This window comes from Merops nubicus, unplaced genomic scaffold (genome assembly GCF_000691845.1).
Source record: "Merops nubicus isolate BGI_N331 unplaced genomic scaffold, ASM69184v1 scaffold11552, whole genome shotgun sequence".
In the NCBI taxonomy this organism is placed as follows: Eukaryota; Metazoa; Chordata; class Aves; order Coraciiformes; family Meropidae; genus Merops; species Merops nubicus.
Window position 1 is genome coordinate 599 of NW_008595634.1, and position 22,161 is coordinate 22,759.

General features: G+C 36.7%; 1 protein-coding gene across 1 annotated transcript in view; it reads right to left on the reverse strand.

Moving 5' to 3' along the window:
* Positions 1 to 389: 389 nt before the first annotated feature.
* LONP2 (lon peptidase 2, peroxisomal) overlaps positions 390 to 22,161 on the reverse strand; it is a gene marked incomplete at its 3' end in the record, with an annotated part of 30,237 nt that continues 8,465 nt past the window's right edge. Inside the window, 5 exon segments of the mRNA XM_008936127.1 lie at positions 390 to 532; positions 7,446 to 7,579; positions 8,657 to 8,783; positions 9,317 to 9,467; positions 15,163 to 15,304. Coding sequence (XP_008934375.1) covers positions 390 to 532; positions 7,446 to 7,579; positions 8,657 to 8,783; positions 9,317 to 9,467; positions 15,163 to 15,304 — 697 coding nt within the window.

Sequence of the window (22,161 nt, forward strand, 5' to 3'; positions counted from 1 at the left end):
GAGGTATGTGGGAGAGTCCATAACACAGCTGCCTCAGAGACAGGATTCCTGGGTTCTACTTTTGGCTTCTTCCCAAGTCCACCAAACATCCCCCAGATAAAAAAAAAGTTGTTATAAACTGAAAAAACATCACCACATTCTTAAGCGCTCCTGCAGGGAACTTTGCTAACAGAAAGTCACCTCATTATGTTATTTATGTACCCTGAACTAAAACCAAACCAAACTACACTTTCTTTAGGTAAAAAATCACTCGGTGGAACACAAAGAAACACAATTGTGTTATTAATACACTTTAAAAGAAGTTGATACTGGGTAAATTAAACAGCAATCAAATAGATAACAAGTCAAACCAGGCAGGAACAGCAGTCAGAAACAAATAGGGATGTTACCTCCATTTCATACATGGGTGGCCCCAGGATGTCTTTTAAAGCATGGAAATCAATTAAAATCGGCATTTCAGGTGGCAAAGCCAGGTCAGCTGTGTCATTGATGGTTTCTGTTTTTGCATCTTCTGTGACATGCTCTTTGCAATCTAAGAGAAGAAAATCTAATTTAGGATTTTTAGCGGTCTTTCTTGACACAGGAATTAAAAATTGATGACAGAGAAAAATAAATATTCAAAAAAATACTAAGAAAGCTCATGAAAGCATGCTTGAACCATCTTTCACAAAAATCTTGTCAAGTTAAAGATAACACAGCATAAAATTTAATTATTAAGCCTAAACACATCCTTACTGTTCAGCAAAGATGTTAGTCTAGAGCACTGACAAATATACTCTTTAGATAGAAACTCTTCAGATATAAATTAGCCTGACACTTTTGAATACAATATAATCAAGCATGATTAAGAAGGGACCACACAATGCAATAGCTATGGATTCAAAACTGTGCTCTTTCCTTCCTCCATTTATAGTATTAAAATTTCTGTGTTCTCTACAAATATATTTTCTATGCAGAAGTCAACTGTAATGGGGATCATACGAATATCAAAGCTTCAAAATGGTTTTAAACCAGCCTATTATTTGCATGAATAAGCTCAAGAACTTACACATCATTTGTAGTAGGCTTACACTGCACATTTACTTAGGCAACTGTATACAGAAGGAGAATATAAGCAGGAAGTCACTTCCCCACAGAATTTGATCCAGATGCAAAAGGCTCATTACCATTTTCTCAAGAGCCCTAAGCAGTATTTTAGTGAAAGGTATCAGAGAAATGAAAAATACTTGAACAATCCAGAGGTTTCTAAGGTTCTGTCGCAGTTTTATGGCCATGCCTCCCTGACTTGAGGTTGTCATTAAGAAAAACACTGTACACGTATCAAATAGTGAAGATAATTCTTTGTACCACATTTTGGGAACTCACCCCCAGTGGCTTCCTTTCTTCGAATTCATTTTTACTAGCAAGGAAGTAACTGTCTTCCCCTGCACACTAACACATGCCCAATACATTGAAGATCCAGGAATTTAAACAATTATAGAAAAACACAAATCATTATCTCATCTATTTAATATAACATTAAGAGTTGTTCTGCACTGCCAAAGTAGTTTTTAGAGCGGATGAAGAGAGAATGACTATCCTTTCCTTAACCCTGATACATAAAGGCTTTTTACAGTTAATTTGGTCCCAGTGCAATTCTCACTAATGCCTTCATGCAGTATCAAGGAAAACATTCTACATCACTATTACCATAATAGCACCAACTGAACTTTCATTCAGGGTTCAAATCTAATAGTTATCCAACAGGCACTAATCTTTCCATTGTACAACTTATTTCTCCCTGCATAAACCTCATTCCTTTCCTGTAAACACTGCCTTAGTCATGTGGCTCTCCTGTTGTTCCAGCATGTCTCCATATCTTTGTTGAGCTACAGTTTCTGTACATAATAAATTCAAATACATAAATATTAGCAAGCCTCAGAAACATAACCCTGCATGCTATTCTTGCAACTCAGACTGCAATTTGAACACTACAGTTCTTCAAAACTTGAGTAATTTGATATGACAAATCATATTTTAAAACAAAACAGTTTAAAAACAACAGCTTTTGTTCTATATCAAGATTTTTCCACCTAACAAACAGAAGTTTCCATTTGTGCTCACTTTTCTTTCACTTATTTCTACATATACAGCTGAAGAAGACAGACTTTGCATAAACAAATCTGTAGGTAATTTTTGAGGCCACTTGCCCTATTAAAAGAATCAGAAATGCTTTCTTTGAGTGTATATAATTTAATTAGTAGATGCCATTTTACAATTTGTAACAATAACAAACTCCAGACATTTTTCAAAAATATTAACCTAAGTTCTGACATAATCCAATTTTCTATAAAAACATACCAGAGATGTTCCAAATTATAATTACAAACACTAACTTTTTCTTTGAAGGAAAAAACATCTTCCTTTGTCACCTTTATAGAAGTTCTGAATGGGAAAAACCTATAAGGATGCAAGTAATTAACATTTCCATCAATGATGATGAATACATGCTCCCTCCCTATCCCAGATGAATAAACTATAGTACAATTTAAATTACAGATTTATCTACAAAACAGTTAAGTTCAAGTTCCCAGAAACAGAACAGCCTAATCATCTTACTTTTTGAGTTAAGTTGGAGAAATAAGCTAAAAAGTTAAAGAGGTGCCTTTTTCAGAGCTCCATATTACACTGGAGGACCCACTTGCTGATCTACTATTACATTACTGCTTCAAGAAAAGAAGCATGGTACTGAGCTCTTTTAACATTTAAAAATTGGAAAAAACTAAAAAAAAAACCACCCAAAAGGAACAACAAAAACTCCTCTCAAGAACACAAACAAACCCAGAAAAACCAACCAACAAAAGATTATATTAATAAAATTTTCAGAGCAAAGTCTGCAGCTTTGCAGCAAAGATCACAACAATGTTCCTCTGGAATCTTCCTTGGCAAGTTTCCAAAGCAAATCCTTGCATGTAAATACTGGATTTGTAAGAAAATGGACTCCTTAAAAGACATACTGACTATGAACTGCTACATATAATTCAGTATTTAATTTAAAAAGGGATTCCATGCAACATAGACAAAGATTTAAGAATTTAAGACTGCTACTTTCTTCTAGAGATATAATGGAAATCACGAATGGAAGAGCCTAAAACTTGCTCAACATGTAGCAATTTCTCAGCTCCTCATAAAATATAATTAAGCATTTGTAATATGTAAGTCCTAACCCCAGAGATTTCCAGCCATACTTACTGGCCAAGACAGAAGAAGGAAATAGAAACCAAGATTTTTTAAACAGCTTTTAACATACCATATTCTGATTTGCTGAACTGGTATGAAGAGGTATAAGAAAGAACATAAACGTGAAAAAAAAGGGTTCAGGTTTGTGGGCAATTAAAGGGAAAATAGTGTCGTCTTTCTTCTCAGCTGACTGACCAGCAGATGCTTCAGCACATGACAGATAGACTCAGACTTCTTTTAGCCCCTCCAAATTAACTAAAAACTTACAGACTCCACAAAATTACATGTTTCAGTAGTTTGGAGATGAACGGATAGCCGTTGTTGACAAGAGCCCACAATCAAAGCCAGGCATAACATGAAACTATACCTTAAAAGCGACTTTCCATTGTGCAACGTAAATGTTATGCACAACATATGCAGGAAGTATTACTTTTAAAGGATTTTCTTTTGGAAAGGAACACCTTCCTGGGACCCCAATCCTATTAACACTTACTTCTCAAATTTATTGCTACGTGCATTTTTCCCCAGAGGATAAAAAAATGCCTCTTTTCACAAAATAATTATATTCCATCAGTTCTGATCTAGAATAACAACATGCACTTAAAACACTTGAATTTGAGTTTTTCATGCAAGAATATTTAGATAAATTAACACAGTAAAAACATAGTTTGTATATAAACCCATCATTTCATATCATTTATGCTTCTTTGACCTAAAACCAGAAAAGACATGCCAAGCAATTTTTAGAAAGAGGCACCTATTCCAGCCTGCAGAGCTGGTAAGTATCCCAACACGGGCACAGCTGAGCTCAAAGCCGGGTGCCTGCACTCACACCGCTGCGGGATTCACACCCATCAGATCTCATCAAGTCACTTCCCAGTGCTATGGGTGACCCCGTGCTGCTGGGAGTGCCCAGCTTCAGCCAGAACATCGAACAGGTCACTTTTTGCAAGAGCAGCAATGTCAGTCCAGCTTTATTAAGGCCTTTATACATACTAAAACCAAGAAAAACCCCTCCGCCCTGCTATGTATAATAATGTTTTGTGAATAAAACATGTTACCAAGTTGAAGGAGGGAGAGCAGAGACTACATGCTTCAGCTCATGTTAACCACTTTAGTCAAACTTGCATTTAATCTCAAAGACCACAAAGACTGGTTAACCCACAAAGAGTAGAACAAACTCTCATCACATTGCTGGGTTGTAATTTAAGTACTTTCAAAGCCAGGGTTTCAACATAGATATAATACTCATTTAATTGCTTTTAGTTATTGATTATTACTTGCCCTAAACCTCGTCTCAAGTCTGAATTAGATAAACCATTTTTCACTCTGGGTTTTTACTGTTGTAGCACACAGCTGCTGCATCATATTCTCAAGGTTGTTGCACTAAAATAGGAAGGTGCTTTTCACGTATTTTTGTGGCTCCTGTAACAACTTCTAGTGTTAAAGATTAGATGAATGTTTCACAAATCTCAGATAGTGTTTCAGTAAAACATCAGATAGTGTGACTGTACACAAGGATGACTTCCTGGAGAGGTCTGAAAAATTACTCTATTTGCTTTTGCTGAAGTTCACTGTACAAATTCAACAACCAACACAGACTCAGACTCCTCCACTAATCAACTTCACCATAAAGCTCAGAAGTCAAAGCGTGGAAGGCAACACAATGCTGCCAGTGTGCTTCAGTCACGCGTTTTTGGAAAGTGCTAAACACAGCTTGACAGCACATCTCCCAGCATCAGTTCTGCTGTGGCAGGTATCCTCCATTTTCAGAGCCTACTATCAAACAGCTTCAAAAGCCTGAAGTTTACAAAGCCTTGAAAACAGATGCTTCACTTTGAGTTAATCTCATTTAATCAATATGATGATGGAAATTTTGCAGTTCTACCATCTAATATCTTTCAATTTTCATTACAAACCCACAAGACAGAGGGCACATAGCTGACAAATCAGCTAAACAAAACAGGCACCATCTAACTTTTCTGATATGTTACAAATCATATACAAATTATGTTTTAGCAAGTTAAAACCTACAAGGCAAGGCTGCAGCTTGCTCTCTCATATTCACAACTCATGACATATAAATTCTCTAACTGTAGACTCTCAATCCCACATCAGTAACTGAGGAATGTGTAAAGCAAAAATGAATTACAGTCTTTTTATACAAAATAAAGAAAAAATGATCAAGAAATAATTCTAAATGAAACTATTAAGAGACAACTTGATTAACTATTCTTCCAGAGACATTCATTATATGAAAAAAACCCCTCATTATCGCTATGCAGAACTACACAAATATCCACTAATCAACAGGGAAAAAAATTCCAAAGAAATTAATTTAGGCTACAATTCCCATTATTTACATCAACTTGCAAGTATTTGGGAATATTTCTGAGTTTTTTCTCAAATACTCGGTTGTTTCCAACAGACTGAATGAAAACTAAATAATATTTTAAGAAAGTGTCCTACTCCCATAAACTCCAAACAAGTGGCAAATACTGCTAAAAATACAGCAGGATATAAGCATGTTATTAGTACAAAATAAAACACATTTTGCAGACTCCACCATTCTACACGTCTTTGCAATACCAGAGTTTAACTATAGAACCACCTGTTCCTTGGATTCCCTTTCATTAACACAGATTTTTCTTAAAGACAGTTTCAATTCCAGAAGTGCAAAGGCAACTCTTCACAGCTCAGTTCTTCTGGGTTTACTCCAAACTGTATGTCAACCATTTTGCCCCTTTTGGAAGAACTTAGCTTGCTGTTTTCACTTAGCTTTGGTAAATTACAAGTCCAGTGCTAATTTTAACAGCATATAATTTTAACAGTGTAAATACCTAAGCTGCAAGTACAGTGCTAATTTTAACATTGTAAATACCTCTGTCACTAGATTGAGATGTCTAATACAGTTCCTTTTGGTTCTTTGCTTTAATAGTAATATGTTTCTTCTTATAGGTTTAGGAGTTGTGCTCTGAACTCACTTTTAGTTTATTTTATCAGATGGCCTGAAGAGCAGAATGACATTTTTTTTATTCAACAATCACATTAGACCTTTTAAGCACATTTGGACAGAGCTACCATTCTGTGCAAAGAAATACTTTATGACTTATCAAAATTACTATAAAAAAAGTGACAGTATCAAAACCCCCTTATATTGCTTGATGCTGGTAAGCCTGGCCACCACAGCCCAAAAGCTCAGTGTTCTGCTTCAAGAGCAAGTTCAAGTATCACAGAAGTATCAACAAACTCAATGTTTGACTTCAGAACATCCAGCACAGAGCAAACAGACAAGATGTACAGAGTATAAATAGAAAGCATTAGTAAATATGTCTTAAAAGCTCTTCCTTTTAATGTAAACGGGACAATTTAAACTACAGTCATTCATGCATGCACAGCCACTGCTAGTGTGAGAGTTCACATTCTTGAAGCCAAATAATTCAGAAAAAACTAAGCTGATCCATTTAAACAAGCATTGATTTACAGATCAAGCAAAATTTTTTTATATTGCAGTTCCCATAGACATTATGATGATCTTAGCAAACTCAACAAGTTAAAAGAAGATTTCATTTTCAGAAGGGAAACGTGAAGTTAGGAAAAAAAAAGCAAGGTAAAGTTGAAGGACCTATTTCCAGAGACAAATTACAAAAATTTGTACTCCAGGTAAAACTTTTCAACAGACTTACTGAAGTTGGTAAATTACTAAAGCTCCAAGAGACTTGGAATAAGTGCAGTCTTAAAAGCCACATAAAAAGAGCCCTTAAATCTTTCTAATTTCAAAGCTCTTCAAGCAGACATTTATTTTAAGAGTAAAACAAAATAACCAGATTGAGTTCTGAGCTGCTAGAGCATGCACAGCACAGTTAAAGAATCTCTTTCAACACAATAATTAAAGCCATGCTTAGTATTTTATTAGAGAAAGAAGAGTGAAAGATTTGCATAAAAAAAGTGTAGGAAGACATAAAAACATGCACAAAGCATAACTGCAAACCTAAGATACGAAAGAGATCCATTGTACTTCTCAGTTACTGACCTGCCAGGCAGAAATTACTTTGCTTATGGCCCAGGCCACAATTTAGCACTTGAACAATGCATAAAAAGAATGCCAACGTGCAAAGCTTTTAAAAACAGAGCCCTTAAAGAAGCACAAAAAAGGAAGAAAAATCAGCTTCCTAGGGGCTACATTAGAAGTTTCCTTTTTAATAAAACATGCAAAAGATACACACCTTCTCCCTCACCCAGTTCAGCACGGTCTGGCTTTGTTTCTTTGTGCTGTCCCTCTGCCACTTTCACTGCCACAGCTCTGCAGATGGCCCCCAGCCTCCGGTCCAGCGAGCGGACCCCCGCCTCCCTCGTGTACCTGGGGCAGAGGCAACTGCTTTACTGCTGGATGCTCTTTGCAAGGCAGATTTCTTTTGAATGAAAAACACGCCTTTTTAAAATACACCCAAATAAAATGAGACGTGTAAGGCAGTGAGACTGTGGGTTACTCTGATAAACAGGAGAAATATGTCATGCTTTTATCAAAATAATTGTGGGTTTCTGATAAAATTGTAAAGCAAAACAAACTACTGTGTGGGAAGAAGACACGACTAACACCTGGTATCAAACTGGTGAAATGCTAACCACTGTTCCAATAGCACTGAGCTCTTCTCAGACACATAAAAAAAATTTAAGGAAGAACTATTTTCAAACTCAAAATATGGTTTACTGAAAGTTGAGGAACTGACTGTAAGAGTGCTTTAGTCTGTGATTAAAAGGAACACCAGATAATAACATTCACTAAATGCCAAAATGCCATCCTTCGTCATAAAATACTTTATTTCATTTAATACTGATACACTTTTTCCATTTGAAATGAGCTAGTTTCAAGTCCAAATGATGTTCTGATCAATATACTGCTCTCATGTCCAACAAAAAAAGGAGTTGTAATTAATACAAGCTATTTAGAAAAACCACATTTTATTTTTTTAACCTAATTGAATTTTTTAGACAAATGTAGCATACCAAGTCACAAGAAATAAAATGGTAATTTACATTTTTTTTTCTATGAAAATGACAGAAAGAAAGCTCAATTCTTTAAAATAAAGGTTGTCTGCTGCCAACATCATGGCTTCACACACTGAACACTGCAGCACTTCAAGTGTTTCTGTTTACTCATAGTGCCTTGCCCACTGAGTCAACACAACTGATTGTGAGCCACACTCTGAGAGCCAGAGCAAGGAATTCTCTAGAGAACGAAGGATGATTTGGTTTAGATAGCAGAGCCAGACAGAGCTGAGGAAAGAGCAATTCCCTAAATTACCAACTGTTAAACTTCTGAAGCTATTAAGGACAATAGATCTTAAGAAACATTTTGTGTTATCACTTCATAAATGATTTACAAGTTACCAGAAAAAGAAGTTATTTAACTTAAGACAATGAATAACAGATTTACCTGGTAATTATATCCAGTGTGGTTACTTGGGGAATCTGTATTTGCTGTGGAGTCAGGCCATGTTGTTCAAGCTGTTTAGGAATCAAGTGTCTATGTGCAATTTCAATTTTTTCTTCTTGTGTATAACCTTCAAAAGGAAAAGCATATGCTTATTAAACTTTTTGCTTACGTACTACAATATAATCAAATTTCTTAACATTTATAATTGTACCTGATTGAATTAAAAAAAGATCCCAGCTAGAATTTCAAAGGCTGTTGGTATGATACTATGTGGTTATTCATAACTTCATATGAACATGACAGAATAGAATTTTAGTTTTTTGAAGACCCCTTTCCTCATTGGAATCGTAAAAAAGATGCATTAGCCAACAGTCAGTCAGACTACAAACACATCCATCAGTGAAAAATATTGTTACAGGAGGTATCAATGTACCTTCATATACCTGGAACTGAATTTTCTTAAATGCAATGCTAAATTTCATTCTCATGACACAGGCCATCATGGAGGCATCCCAACTAGTCTCTTTCAAGGATTCTGCTCATTCTGTCTAGATTCCTGGCAGGCTTATCTTAAGGAACTGCTTTTCATTTCAGGAAAAACACCTCAGTGCTGTTTAAGGAGTCGCTATAGCCACCTTACTGAAAATGCTGCAGTGTTACCTGGAACTTGAATAATTTCCATTCTGTCCAGCAGAGCAGGTGGGATAGTAGCTGTAGTGTTGGCCGTAGCTATAAAAAGGACTTGGGACAGATCAAAGGCAACATTTAAGTAGTGATCAGTGAAGCTGTGGTTTTGTTCTGGATCCAAGACCTTAACAAGAGTGAACACAAAATTGATGCAGTTGGTTAATTTGAAGCAAATAAGATTCCCTGTGAACCTGTTAAATTGGACTTTACATTCATAAAATACATTATTAATATTACTCAAGCCTGACACTCAATATCCTGCCTCACTCGGATTACTCTGTAAATACATTCCACATCATATGCAAAGTTGTTTCCCCATTAGTTCTTTTTACCCTTTTCTAAAGATGGCTTTAGCGTTTTTTTAATCAAGTACCTCCTGTAAACTATCTCTATGACCTTTCACAGATGGTAGAGAGTGGCCTTTCAAGGACTACCAGCACCCTTGGAAAAGCAGCCTACGTGGTCCCATGGACTTGTAGCAGTAGAAATCTCTCAAGTAATCCCTGACTCCAGTCCTCTGCTGCTGCTGGTAGCTCTTCTTATTCAAAGTACACCAACCTGAAAGATCTCGCTGTGAAGATCAAGGGAAAGAACATAGATTATATCCACCTTATCTGCTGTCACTAAATCACCTGTCCCACTCATCAAATTCTGTCCAGCCTTTTAATACTAATACAGTAGCAGAAGCTCTTCTTATTGCCCATGACATCCTATGCAAGTCTTGAGCCTAGTTGAGCCCTTTGCCTTTCTTTTTTTTTAAATGGAGACAAAAGTACAAAAGGACTGAAGAATAACCCACAGTCTGATCAACCTCAAAATTTTTCTGCACAAGTAAAAATATGGCTTAAATAGAAACATAAAGAAGATGCAGATGACCTTTAAAGGTTGGACTAGATGACCTTTAAAGGTCATCTAGTCCAACCCCCTGCAGTGAGCAGGGACATCTGCAACTAGAGCAGGTTGCTCAGAGCCCTGTTCAACCTGATGCAGAATGTTTCCAGGGAGAGGGCTTCCAATACCTATCACAGCAATCTTTACCAGTGTCTCACCACTCTCACTGTGGTGGTGCAACACATATTTACCTTATATCTAGTCTAAATCTCCCCTCTTTTAGTTTAAAACCATTACCTCTCATCCTATTGCAGCAGGGCCTGCTAAAAAGCCTGCTCCCTTATTTCTTACAGGCCCCCTTGAAGTGCGGAAATGCCGCAATAAGATCTCCTTGGAGCCTTCTCTTCTTCAGGCTGAACAACAACTGGAACCCCAACTCCTTCAAGCCTTTCCTCATGGCAAAGGGGTTCCATCCCTCTGATAATTTCTGTGGCCTCCTCTGGACCCACTCCAACAGGTTAATTTTTCTCTTGTGCTGAGGACACCAGAGCTGGCCACAGCACTGCAGGTGGGTCTCACCAGAGCTATGCCGAGGGGCAGAATCCCCTCCCTCAACATCCTGGCCATGCTACTTTTGATGCAGCCCAGGATACATTTGTCCTACTCAGCTGCAAGGGCACACTGCCACCTCACGCCCAGCTTTTCATCCATCAGTACCCCCAAATCCTTCCTCACAGAGCTGCCCTCAGACTCTTCATTCCCCAGCCTGTACTGATACCAGGGATTGCCCTGACCCAAGTGCAGGACCTTGCACTTGGCCTTGTTGAACCTCACAAGGTTCACATGGTCCTCCTTCTCGAGCTTGTTCAGGTGATAACAGTATTTTCTTCCTATTGTTTTTAGTACTACTTATATAGTACACTTTATCTTCCAAAATGATGAATTATCAATTAATAATTCTCATGTTACAAATAACAGGACCTATGCATCTCCTGAGAAATTGCACATGGCTGTCAAAATAATTTATCTGCCTATAGCCAAATGAATTCAACCCTTGTCTTAGCAACTTGAATTATGGCCAAGAACAGTGTTGATAATTCTGAACAATTGCATTTGAGCACTTCTTAACTGGTCATGAAAGAAACAATGCTGAATTTTCATTACTCTTAAATTCTGTTCAGTCTTTGAAAAGTTAAAAATCTTTAGAACAGAAATGTTTTATGATCACAACAAATTAGAGAAATTTTTTTTTACAAAATGACAGAAACACAGCAGAACATTTTTAAAAACAGAGCTATTTCTGATTTTATTTTGAAGTACTGCACAGATTTAAGACTAATATTTGCAAATGTATTGTGACTGTAATAAAATACAAGTTATATGTTCCCCTTAATAGTGAAATCTCAAAACATGCTGAAGCATATGCCTAAATTCTAAACCTCAGGTTGGAACTCGGTGAATGCTGTTGTTCATTGGCTATAAGCTATCCAAAACCTTCTTTTCTTACCCTCTTCAACAGGCAGCTGATATAACTTAGTGATGAAGGCATTTGCCTTCATCAGTATCCTAACTAGCCAAGTACACTGATGCATAATTCAGCTATAGATACTCTTACCTCAACTAGTCCTACAACGCAGGGTGCTACAACAACAGGCAGTGTACCCAAGCACAGACAAACTGTCTCCAGTGGAAGGAGATCTATACTGAATATTAGTCTCCCATTGAAAGTTTAATATTGCAAATTTTTAAAAACTTGATTTAAACAGTAAATCCTGTTGTTTTGGGTTTTTTTTTTTTTTGACCTGGATAACACAGTATCTCCACAAAATTCCAGTCTATCAGCTGAAGCATTTGCAGCTACTTCCAAAGATGTTGAAAAGCAATGTATTTTGACAGAACACTTTGGTTATTTATAATATGTATCTACGGGCATGTCTATGTCTCTCTCTCTCTCTAGTCTGCAATTAGAAATTCTTATAAATCCTACTAAATGCTTAGCTGGTGATGGTGACATTTACAAAGAGATACAAAATATAGCTGTGCTAATTTGCAAACAATAATATCCAAATAAAAGTAAAGGAAACTGTAATCAAAGCTAACTCTGATTGTATCTAAAAACTGTTAATTATCTAAGATTTTCTACAAGGGCTAGAGTTTCTCTAGACCAATAAATCTTTATCATAGTAACTATTTCTCAGAATAAGGCAGAAAACAATATCACACCTATACATCTAAAACAGATTGTCCAAAGCAAATAGACCTGTTCTTCAGATAGGTATCTGTGCTAAAGTTCACGCTCAAAAGTTTTCAAAGATATTGAGCTAATACAAAAATATGAAGTACAAAATGAACATTCAGTGAACAAAATATCTTAGTTAATTTATGGCTGACAGCTCACACAGATACAAAGCCGTCTCTGTACCAGCTTTTTATTACCAGAAAAAGCACAATAAGTTCCATGAACATTTAATTGCCTGGCTATGCTCCTGGTCTAATTTCCCTGCATACAAATACTCACTATCAGGCACTTGGATCCATTTCTGTTTTCTTCTGTTTTAGACAGAGGTCATCTAAATTTAGACTAAAACATTCCCTTGTTGATGAACAGTAACTGGAAATAGGAAGACATTCTGTTTGGCTTAAGCAACAACTCTGCAGAAGTATTAGAACTAAATACTTATCTGGCAATTATAAAACATCAAGATTTGCTTCCAAGCTGATAGGGTATGGCAATTTTCTTCCTGAATATATCCCACTGTAAACAGTCAGTAAGAATTTAACACACCTACACATTAAGGAAAAAAGGATGTCCCTTTAATACTTAATGATGGCTCTTACCAAACAAGAAGCAGCCCTCTGAAAAACAAACATGCCAGTTAGGTGACCACTTACTATTGTTTGTTGTCCTACATAATAGTCAACTTTGCTCATTACAGATGGGCTTTCCAACAGTATAAACCATAAAAAACAGATCAAAATTAAGCAGTTATGTCCAGGTATGAGTTCTGCATTAGAAGAGGTAAAGCACCTGTTCCAGGATGTTTAGACAGCAGTAGAGACATATATAGACCTCACATGGGAGCAGCCCAGACACAGTTAATAGAGCAATTGTTTCACCAGATGCACCTACTGGTCCATTAGCAATGACTTACATAAAGACTGCAGCCCAAGCAGACAGTTGGAAGGTAACCTGACGAGCTTCCACTGGAATAATCCATGGCAGAAGCTGAGCTGAATATCACTGAGAATGTGGGTTTAAAATATGGAAACCAAAACCACCCCAAAGCAGCAACAAAGATAAAAAATTCAAATACAAATAATGTCAAAAAAAAAAAAATTGCCCTCACACTCTTGATCTGACAGAAGAAGGACAGAAATCTTAATTCTCTACTGCAAGACATGGAGTGGAAAATAAATCAAAAGAAACAGCAAAGGCTGAATAAAATTAATAATATTTATGTATAGATCTGGATTAATGGTTGGACCACTTCCAAAAGAAGTTATTATCTTTCCAAAGACTACAAATCATTGCATCATTACTGATTTTGACTGCCTAGTGAACAAAATACCTGAAAATGTCAGCTAGGTAACAAAATGTGATTTTTAGGTACGTTTTATCCATGCATTGACTAGATTTAGGCTGCCTTAGTTCAGTATCTAGAAGAGAACTAACAGAATAAGTATCAGCAAACTCAAAAACAGAGCTCATTACCATTAACAGCAAAGAGTAAATAAAATCCTGCATGTGAAAAGTACAAATAAAATGCATTTGAGCATTTGTTACACTCCTCTACTTGTTTTCCTTGCACTTAGAGGCATTTCATGTGCCTTATAGAAATGTGCATGACACACTTGAGAAATACACAGGTAAGGGACCATAAATGTAATTTTTAAAAGCTAAAAAACTGAAGCCATGGCATTTTCTAGCACATTCAAATTATTACTAGTTGATGTTAACATGCAAAGTCAAAACAGAGCTCTCAAACCATAGCCTGTTCATACACCGATTTTCAAAGAACTAGTTGGCCTTGTCAAAACAGTAATTTTACACTATCTAGCACAGAGAAAATAATGACATTTATGGAATGTCAACTGATATTTCATTTGCAGAAAGTCACAGAGCATACAGATACTACTTAAGATGTCATGAGCTTATTTTTTCATATTCAAATCACTGTTTGACACACCGTCAGTCAAAAAGAGTCATTAGAATGACTCTGTAGGGAAATATTACCAGAACTATTTTAATCTCCACCTACAACCACCCAGCTACAGAAGTTACTACACCTTAAGTCTGACAACTGAGATGCTTCTAGGATTATACCCTAAATCATTTCAGTAAAAGTGAGCCAGGCTAGCTCAAAAAATATGGATAAAATCTTTTACTAACCCAATTCCTTTTGACAGAAACAGGTAAAGAACAATCACAGAAGCAGTTCAGCTGAAACAATGACAGGATGGTAGCCTCTACAGGCAGACAGAATATAAAAGAGAGGTAGACAGTGTAAGAACCCAGCAGTATAAGGAAATGCTAAATGTGCCCAATAACAAAGCCATTAAGTGTGCTAGTGCTACATCTGCTCTGGACAACCTCAAGCATTTCAGCCTAGCCCAGCCTCCCTGTGCCACTGCCTTCCTCATTCCCTCCTTTCCTCATCATCGGAGCAAGCACAGGAAAATGTACACAGCGTTCGTAACTAGTATGCTGAGGAAGGGCAGTGCTCTTTGCCTCTTCGCCACACCTGAGGAGATGCTCCTCCATCTCTCCAGAAAACTGCTAGAATAAACCCATTCAATATGCAATTCTTCAGTGGAATTCTTCAGTGGAAGAAGGATTAGTAGTGAGATAACATTGTGTATCATACAATGAATGAAAAAGCTGACACCGCCTTGCTATCTTTTGTCCAGCGAATCTTCCTTTCCCAGTCCAGTATATTAATTCCTTTTAATGACAAATGAAACAACGCTTGCAATTTAACATCTCTTACCTCAAGCAAGGCTGCTGCAGGATCCCCCTGCAAGCTCTTCCCCAGTTTATCCACCTCATCTAACAGGAATACTGGATTGTTAACCCCAACAGTCTTCAGTCCATTGATTATTCTGCCAGGCATACTGCCAACATAGGTGCGCCTGTGAGAAATAAGGGGAAAGAGGGGCCAGACATGTTTAACAGGAATGGAAACATCAAAAATAAAACTCAAGGAGAATATAAGAATAAGCAGTATTGTAAAAGTCTTTGGGATACACATCTGAACTAACATAAGCAATTATATCAGCAGATGAAAATTGCAGTTCCATGGTGCACTTGTTGGTCTGGAAAGGTAAACATCTGCATTGAAGTGTATCCAAACTTTCTGGCTTGCAGGCGTTTTGCATAATTCTGTACAAGCATCCTTATACTGTATGAACAAGCAGAAGTAGATTTGGGAATGTCATTAATATTAACATTTTCATCACAATACTGGGGTTTTGTCATCAGAACAGAGTTCACACAGCATGTTACAAATGAGAGCAAAATTCCGAATCTGCTGAATTGTCAATGTCCCCTGTACATACAGCATGTTTTAATTAATACTCATACACAAAACTGCATTTGCTATGTCATTTCAACATGAAATAAAAAACTAGCAGTGCAACAGCATAAAAATTTATGAGTATAAGCTTATACAGCAAAGGTAGCAAACCCTCTTTTTCACAATGCACAGAGCAACTACTCTTTACATTCATACATAACCCACATTTGCTACATTTATCACAGCTTTTTCTGCTTGTCCCATAACTAAATACAAAACTGTAATTAATAGCATGAAACGCTGGTTGCTCAGGATTAAACAAGTCCACGGAGTGCTGAATTACAGCACCTATCTCATGACCCTCACAAAGCAGATAGGCAGAAGAGGCCTGCTTTGCCATATGATCTATTTTAACACAGTCCAAAATAAACAGGATGACATTTAGAAAGATGAAACCAAAAATGCCATGGGAGCAATTTCAAAAGAGACAAGAGAAGACTTTAAATATTAAAAAAAAAGCCAACTCAAACCATACAGCAACAGGGTTAGTTCCATGTAATATTTAACCACCAAGGGAACAAATTGCAGTTACAGTATTTCGTTCTAAACCTGAGAAATACAGAAGTTTTAAAGTTTTTCTAGATAGCCAGAAATGCAACAAAATTCGTTTGCCTCTTACCGCCTTTGTGACAGGTGCTAACCGCTGGAGCAGCCAGCAGGCAACAGCTTATCACCTCACTGCTCTCCTGCAGCCTTGCTCTGCAGCGAGGGAGCGGCTTCCCCTCCAGTGAGCATCGCGCCATATAACGTTTATTACAGACCAAGACTCTGCACAGGGGAGCTATTATGCTGGCGTGCCACTTCATTCTCCATCTGCACACAGCCAACCTTGCCAAAAGAATGAAAGGGCTCCATAAAATCCAATCAGAAAATTACAAGAGCGGAGCAGAACTGAAGCTCACAGAAGTCAATCATTTCCCAGTGCAACCAAATTAATCACTGTAGCAATCCGGGAGCTTCTTTGGGTGGTTTTCTTGGTTGTTTGTTGGTGGGGGTTTTGTTGTTGTTACTTCTGAGGAGTTTTTAACAGGAGGTGCTTAGTGCAGTAGTAAATTTCATATGCTTCAGAGACAATGCAGTCTGTCTGGTTTTAATATTCTATTTATGCCAACAATAGGATAACAATTAGGTAAACATTAAATAGTCTTCTTTCTTGCTTGGTACATGATTCTCAAGTGCATACTTAAAGACATCACACTTTTTTAATGCACGTTTGGTTTTATAGACACAAAGTTTTATCGGATCCTTTTAAATTCTGTAACATCTTGAGATATCTAAGTTCTACCTAGTGTTAAGAAACAGCTTTGGTTTATAAACTAAATTAAGGTAAACTGGGCTTCTTCAGTCAAAGGAAAGCACTGTGAATAATCACTTTATCTCCCTGCACAATCCAATTGCAGTAACACAGGTCAAAGGATAATAAGTGTTAGGTATCCAAAGGTTTTCTGAATAATAAATCTGTTTATACCCATGCAAACACACACCACTTTTTCTAAATAGAAGCACTTAAAAAAAACAAAAAAAAACAAAAAAAAAAAAAAAAAAAACACAAAACCAAACCAAACAACAAAAACCCAAAACAAACCAGGAAGATATTTTTCTTTCATGAGATGCAAAAAGGCTGTTGTTGTTAATAGAAATACATTTTTTTTTCCCCCTAAAACAACCCTAAATATAGACTTCAAGTCACTGTCACTTTAAATTCAAGTAGGTTTGGATTTTTAATAACACATTTACACATGTGGAAGATTCTCAGAGATATACCATGTCCCAGTAAGACTTAACTGTTGTACACAATTAAGTCTCTTAACATTTTAAAATAAACCATACACGAGGTAGGTTGAAGCACAGCGTACCAAGATTTGTGGTGAAGAAAAATCAGAAAAAAGAAAATATACACAGTACAACTTATGACAAGTCAAGTGAGATCAATACCTTGGAGAAATACAATTTTAAGAACATAAAAATTAAGTGGCTTCTAAAGCAAGCAGTAAGAAAAACATTCTATCAGTGACAGATTTTTTTTTTTGAAACGTACCCTGTCCAAAGTAAGCCTTGTGTCATGAGCTACTGTACAAAAAAAAAAAAAATTAAGAGAAGCCGCAGCCCAACTGAAACAGAAACTTAAACACTGTTATGAATAGGATGAAATGGTTTTCTACACAACCCACGAGTTCTTCAAGAAATTCCAAAGTCAAAATTAAAGCAACTATTGTTGGAAATATGGAACCGTTTGACAAAACATTCAGTCTCCACAGAATTAGGGAAAACAGATGAGAAAAGTACAGAGTGGCTAGAAATATTCTGCTCATCCTTTCACTACATGACAACTGACTATTCTCACTCTTCCTCTCTTGTACTGTCTATTTCTCATGTGTATGTTCGATAATCTCTAGACATGATAAATCTAAATAACTAACTCCAATATAAATGTCATGCTTAAGTTTATGTAATGTGTCAGGTATCACAAAGTAGAAACCAGGACTATAAATTTTAGGATATCAAATACCTAGATATCCATTCACTCTTCCCATGTGTACCAATCTAAATCTGTGATGCATTTCCATTTATTAAAGATGGGCAAATACCTACTTTATAACACTATCAAAGACTCAAAATCTCCAAGGCAAGTAAAGAATGCTAATGCAAGTGGCATATATGGGATGACAAAGAAGAATAATGTAGTTATTTTACTTTGAAAATATAAATGCAGGTAGCCTGTTTTAATTTTTAAGTGGTTACTATGAAACACATCACAACAAAAAGAGTCCTTGGTAAGACAGACCCTACAGATATTTATATAATTTTAATATATTCTAGTGGTTTTATATAAGTGGATATGGCCATTTATCTGCTTGGACATTAACCTCTACCTTGTAATTTGTGAAACTGAATACTAGAACAGTTTGTGAACAGTAGCCACTGAATGGGAAGTTACTCTTTATTTTCATTATTTTATCTAGGGTTGAAAGAAGGAAAATCAATATTCTGTATTAGCATTTTTTATGATATAACGTTGCTTTCCTCATTTTTTGATGTGCTGTTTCTCTCCATACATTAAACCTAGAAAGAGTCAGCTGCTTTCCATTCAAAACAGGAAGTACAGATCAAGTTTCCTAGTTACATCACTTGCATAGTAACAACTGGGAAAAAAAAACAAACCTTAAGAGCTCATGCCATAGAAGGTCTGTAACTTAGTAATAATTTTATTTATTTTTAAATTAGTGAAAAGGTATCTTTAACACACAAGTAGAATTGGTCACCACATCATTAGGAGCTATGTGCCCTAGAAAATGCAAGAAAGACAGCTGGGAAATCTAACCTTGTCGGCTCTCCTAGTGTAAACTGGGAATGTATATTAATAGGAATTTTTAAAGCTGTACTGTATTCCTGATAAAAACACGACTCACTTTCTTCATACTGTTCTAAAAATAAAAGTTTTAAATTATTTTTAACTACCGTGGTTTTCAAACATCAGAGGTAGGAAAAGGTAACGAAGTTAATGCCACCAAAGAAACTATTTCTAAACTTGGTTGCACAAGGTCAGATATTATTTTTTCAAGACCAGAGGTTGTCATCACACACGTGCTTACGAATGAATCTATCCTTTGTACTTGTATAACAAAGCTATTCCTCCCACAAGTGAAGCTGCTGGAGGATTGCTTTCTTCTAGTGCAAAAAGGCCTGTGCCGTGAGCTGCGAGCGTAATTGTACTGGTGAGGAATCACACCTTTCCTCACACACAAACACCTGAACAAGTCTTCAGCACAAGCCTAAGCCAGAAGTAAACCATCCAAACTCCTAAAAACTGAAAAGCAAAGGTAACATACGACAGAGTGCTTCTCATGGAGGTGAAAGAGAGAAAAAAGAGCTTCACGGTGATCTCATCAGCACCACTATAAATAAACGGCACCTTTCTTTTTTAAAAACAGAAAACCACACACATGCAACTGAGAAGATTATATAGTTCCTGTATAAAACAAAGTATCAATACTGAGGAGATCTTAAATGCACTGAGCTTCTTGGAAAAAGTTCTAAGTTGTCTTTCAGGGTGGTTTAGTTTTTTTTAATTTCTTTTTTTTTAAAATACAAGTTAACAACAAACATAAACAGCAAACTTTAATGGGTATAGGTGAATGGTAAAAGCAAACAACAGCCAGAGGATGTCTAAAAAAGCACTCCTGTTTTTGTACCAACACGATGATTTCATTCTGGGACTGCAGAACAGTAGTTGCTACTCTTCACCCAATCAAAAGAGGCCTCACAAACCGCTGCTGCAGGCACATGACTGACGCTGAAATGGCCAAACCCAGGCACTTCCGGCTGCCCTAATTCCAGCCCGCAGGGAGCCGCTCACCCCCCAGCCCCGCGCCCCGCCCTCCCGCCGCCTCACTGCCTTCATCGCGCTCACTCAGCTCACCACTCTGCATCTTTCACCTACAGCAGGCCTAAGAGGCCAAAGTTAATGCCATTTCAGGCACTGCTTGCTTGCAAGTGAAACTGAACCACGTTTGAAATAGTCTAGTACATTTACTACATTTTACGTTAAAAAAAAAAAAAGTTTAGTATATTAGTAGACACATATAGTATCATTCTTCAGAAATGTGAAATGTTAATGGCATCTTTAACTTAAGGCTTAAAGGCTAATAAGGAGATTTTAGGCAGAAAGGAATGGCCCCTATCATCTAATATTAGAAAATCAGCCAACTAAACAGTAGAACTCTGAGAACAACAACCTATGTCTCCCCCACTTTTAAACCACCTCTGCAATTCCTCTCTATGACCGACACCAGATGCATGACATAGATTCACTTGACAGGCAATAAACTTAAGGATTTATTCACGCAAAAGGTCATGACAGAGAGGGGTCTATGGGAAAGCTGTAGTTTTAATCTGGTTAAGTCTTATTCCAAGAAGCAGAAAAGCAGAAAGAAAAAAAATGAAGCAGAATTTGAAAAACAGTATGCAACAGTTGGTTTTGATTTTTATCTACAAAATAACTTGCAAAAGCTCTTGGAAACAAGGGACTCCTAATACTTACTGCTCTAAAGTTTGTTTCTAAACTATACACTTGTTTGTTGAAAAATAACCACATGATACTCTTGCCAATTCTAGATCATATTGGCCTTGCTAATGAAAAAATAAACTGTCTTATCGAATGCTTCCCTTCAGTAATTTAAGTAAATTTTTCATATGACATAATGGTTAGTTTCTAACTTGCATTAATAGTTTAGTAATGCCCTCAAAAATACTACAGTGGCAGCCACAAACATCTGCATTTAAAAGTTTTTAAAAGACTCATTACCACGTAACTCTAGCTGTCTTTACTCTTACTAGGTTTAAGCACAAGATAGAAAGCCAAACAAAACACAATAAACCAAAAAGGAAACCAGTACAAATTGCAGGCAATTGAGTAAGAGTTGACAATAGTTTTACTTTCTTCGCCATGTCAATTCCAGAGTGGTTTCCCTGTTACAAAGCTGCAGTCCTGCTCTGCCCTCCATAAAAAGTAACTTCTGTCTATCATGTTAGTATTTAACAGCCTCTAGTGGTTTCGCCTCGAATGGCATCATGTTGCGGAATCATATAATGAACTGGTTTTAGGATCTATGCCGTTAAGTAATCTGATCAGTGACTAACAATACAGTTTATGAATTACAGGAATAATATGCAGTGAAAGAGAACAGAGTTTCACTTCTTTCTCCATCAGCGTGCAAGTAAATGGGTAAAAGGGCCAGCTATTACAAAGGTTTAGATCAAACACACATGCATCGAGTCCTGCTGCATAGTAAAGAACATGTTAAAGCAGGTGTATCTACAAAACCCCAGTAGCTGTTGGGATGTTGACCAAAACTACACCAAAAAAAAAAAACCTTACAGATCGCTCATTTCAACCTACAAACTCTAGGTAAGTGTTAACCACTCTGGAAAACAAAAATCCTGCAAACTCACCACAGAAGAATGTGCACAGTAATAAACACATATTGCTCATTTTACCAAGGGTGTTGAACTAAAGGTTTACAAAATTACTCTGGATTTTCAAGCTAATATTAAGTACAACATCCCTGTCATGTTGCCTTTTCATCTCTCATATTACTGACCACTTCTTAGACCAGAACATATTATATCCTAGGTTCCTAGAAGAACACAGTATTTCAGATTCTTAGTTTATGCATATGTTCAGCACAAGACTTCCCAGTGAGTATCTCACGTGCCTTTCAGGACTGTGAGCTTCCACCACTCTGATGTATTTACACACGCACTAGCTTTCAGAGTCAGAAGTCTGATACTCAAAAAACGGACCTTTATCAAGGCATTTAAGTTTTCATTCAAATTACACAGGGAAGTGATAAGAATACCAAGGTCCTTTCTGTGCCTTGAAATAAAAAAGAAATTACAGAATAACCTGGAACT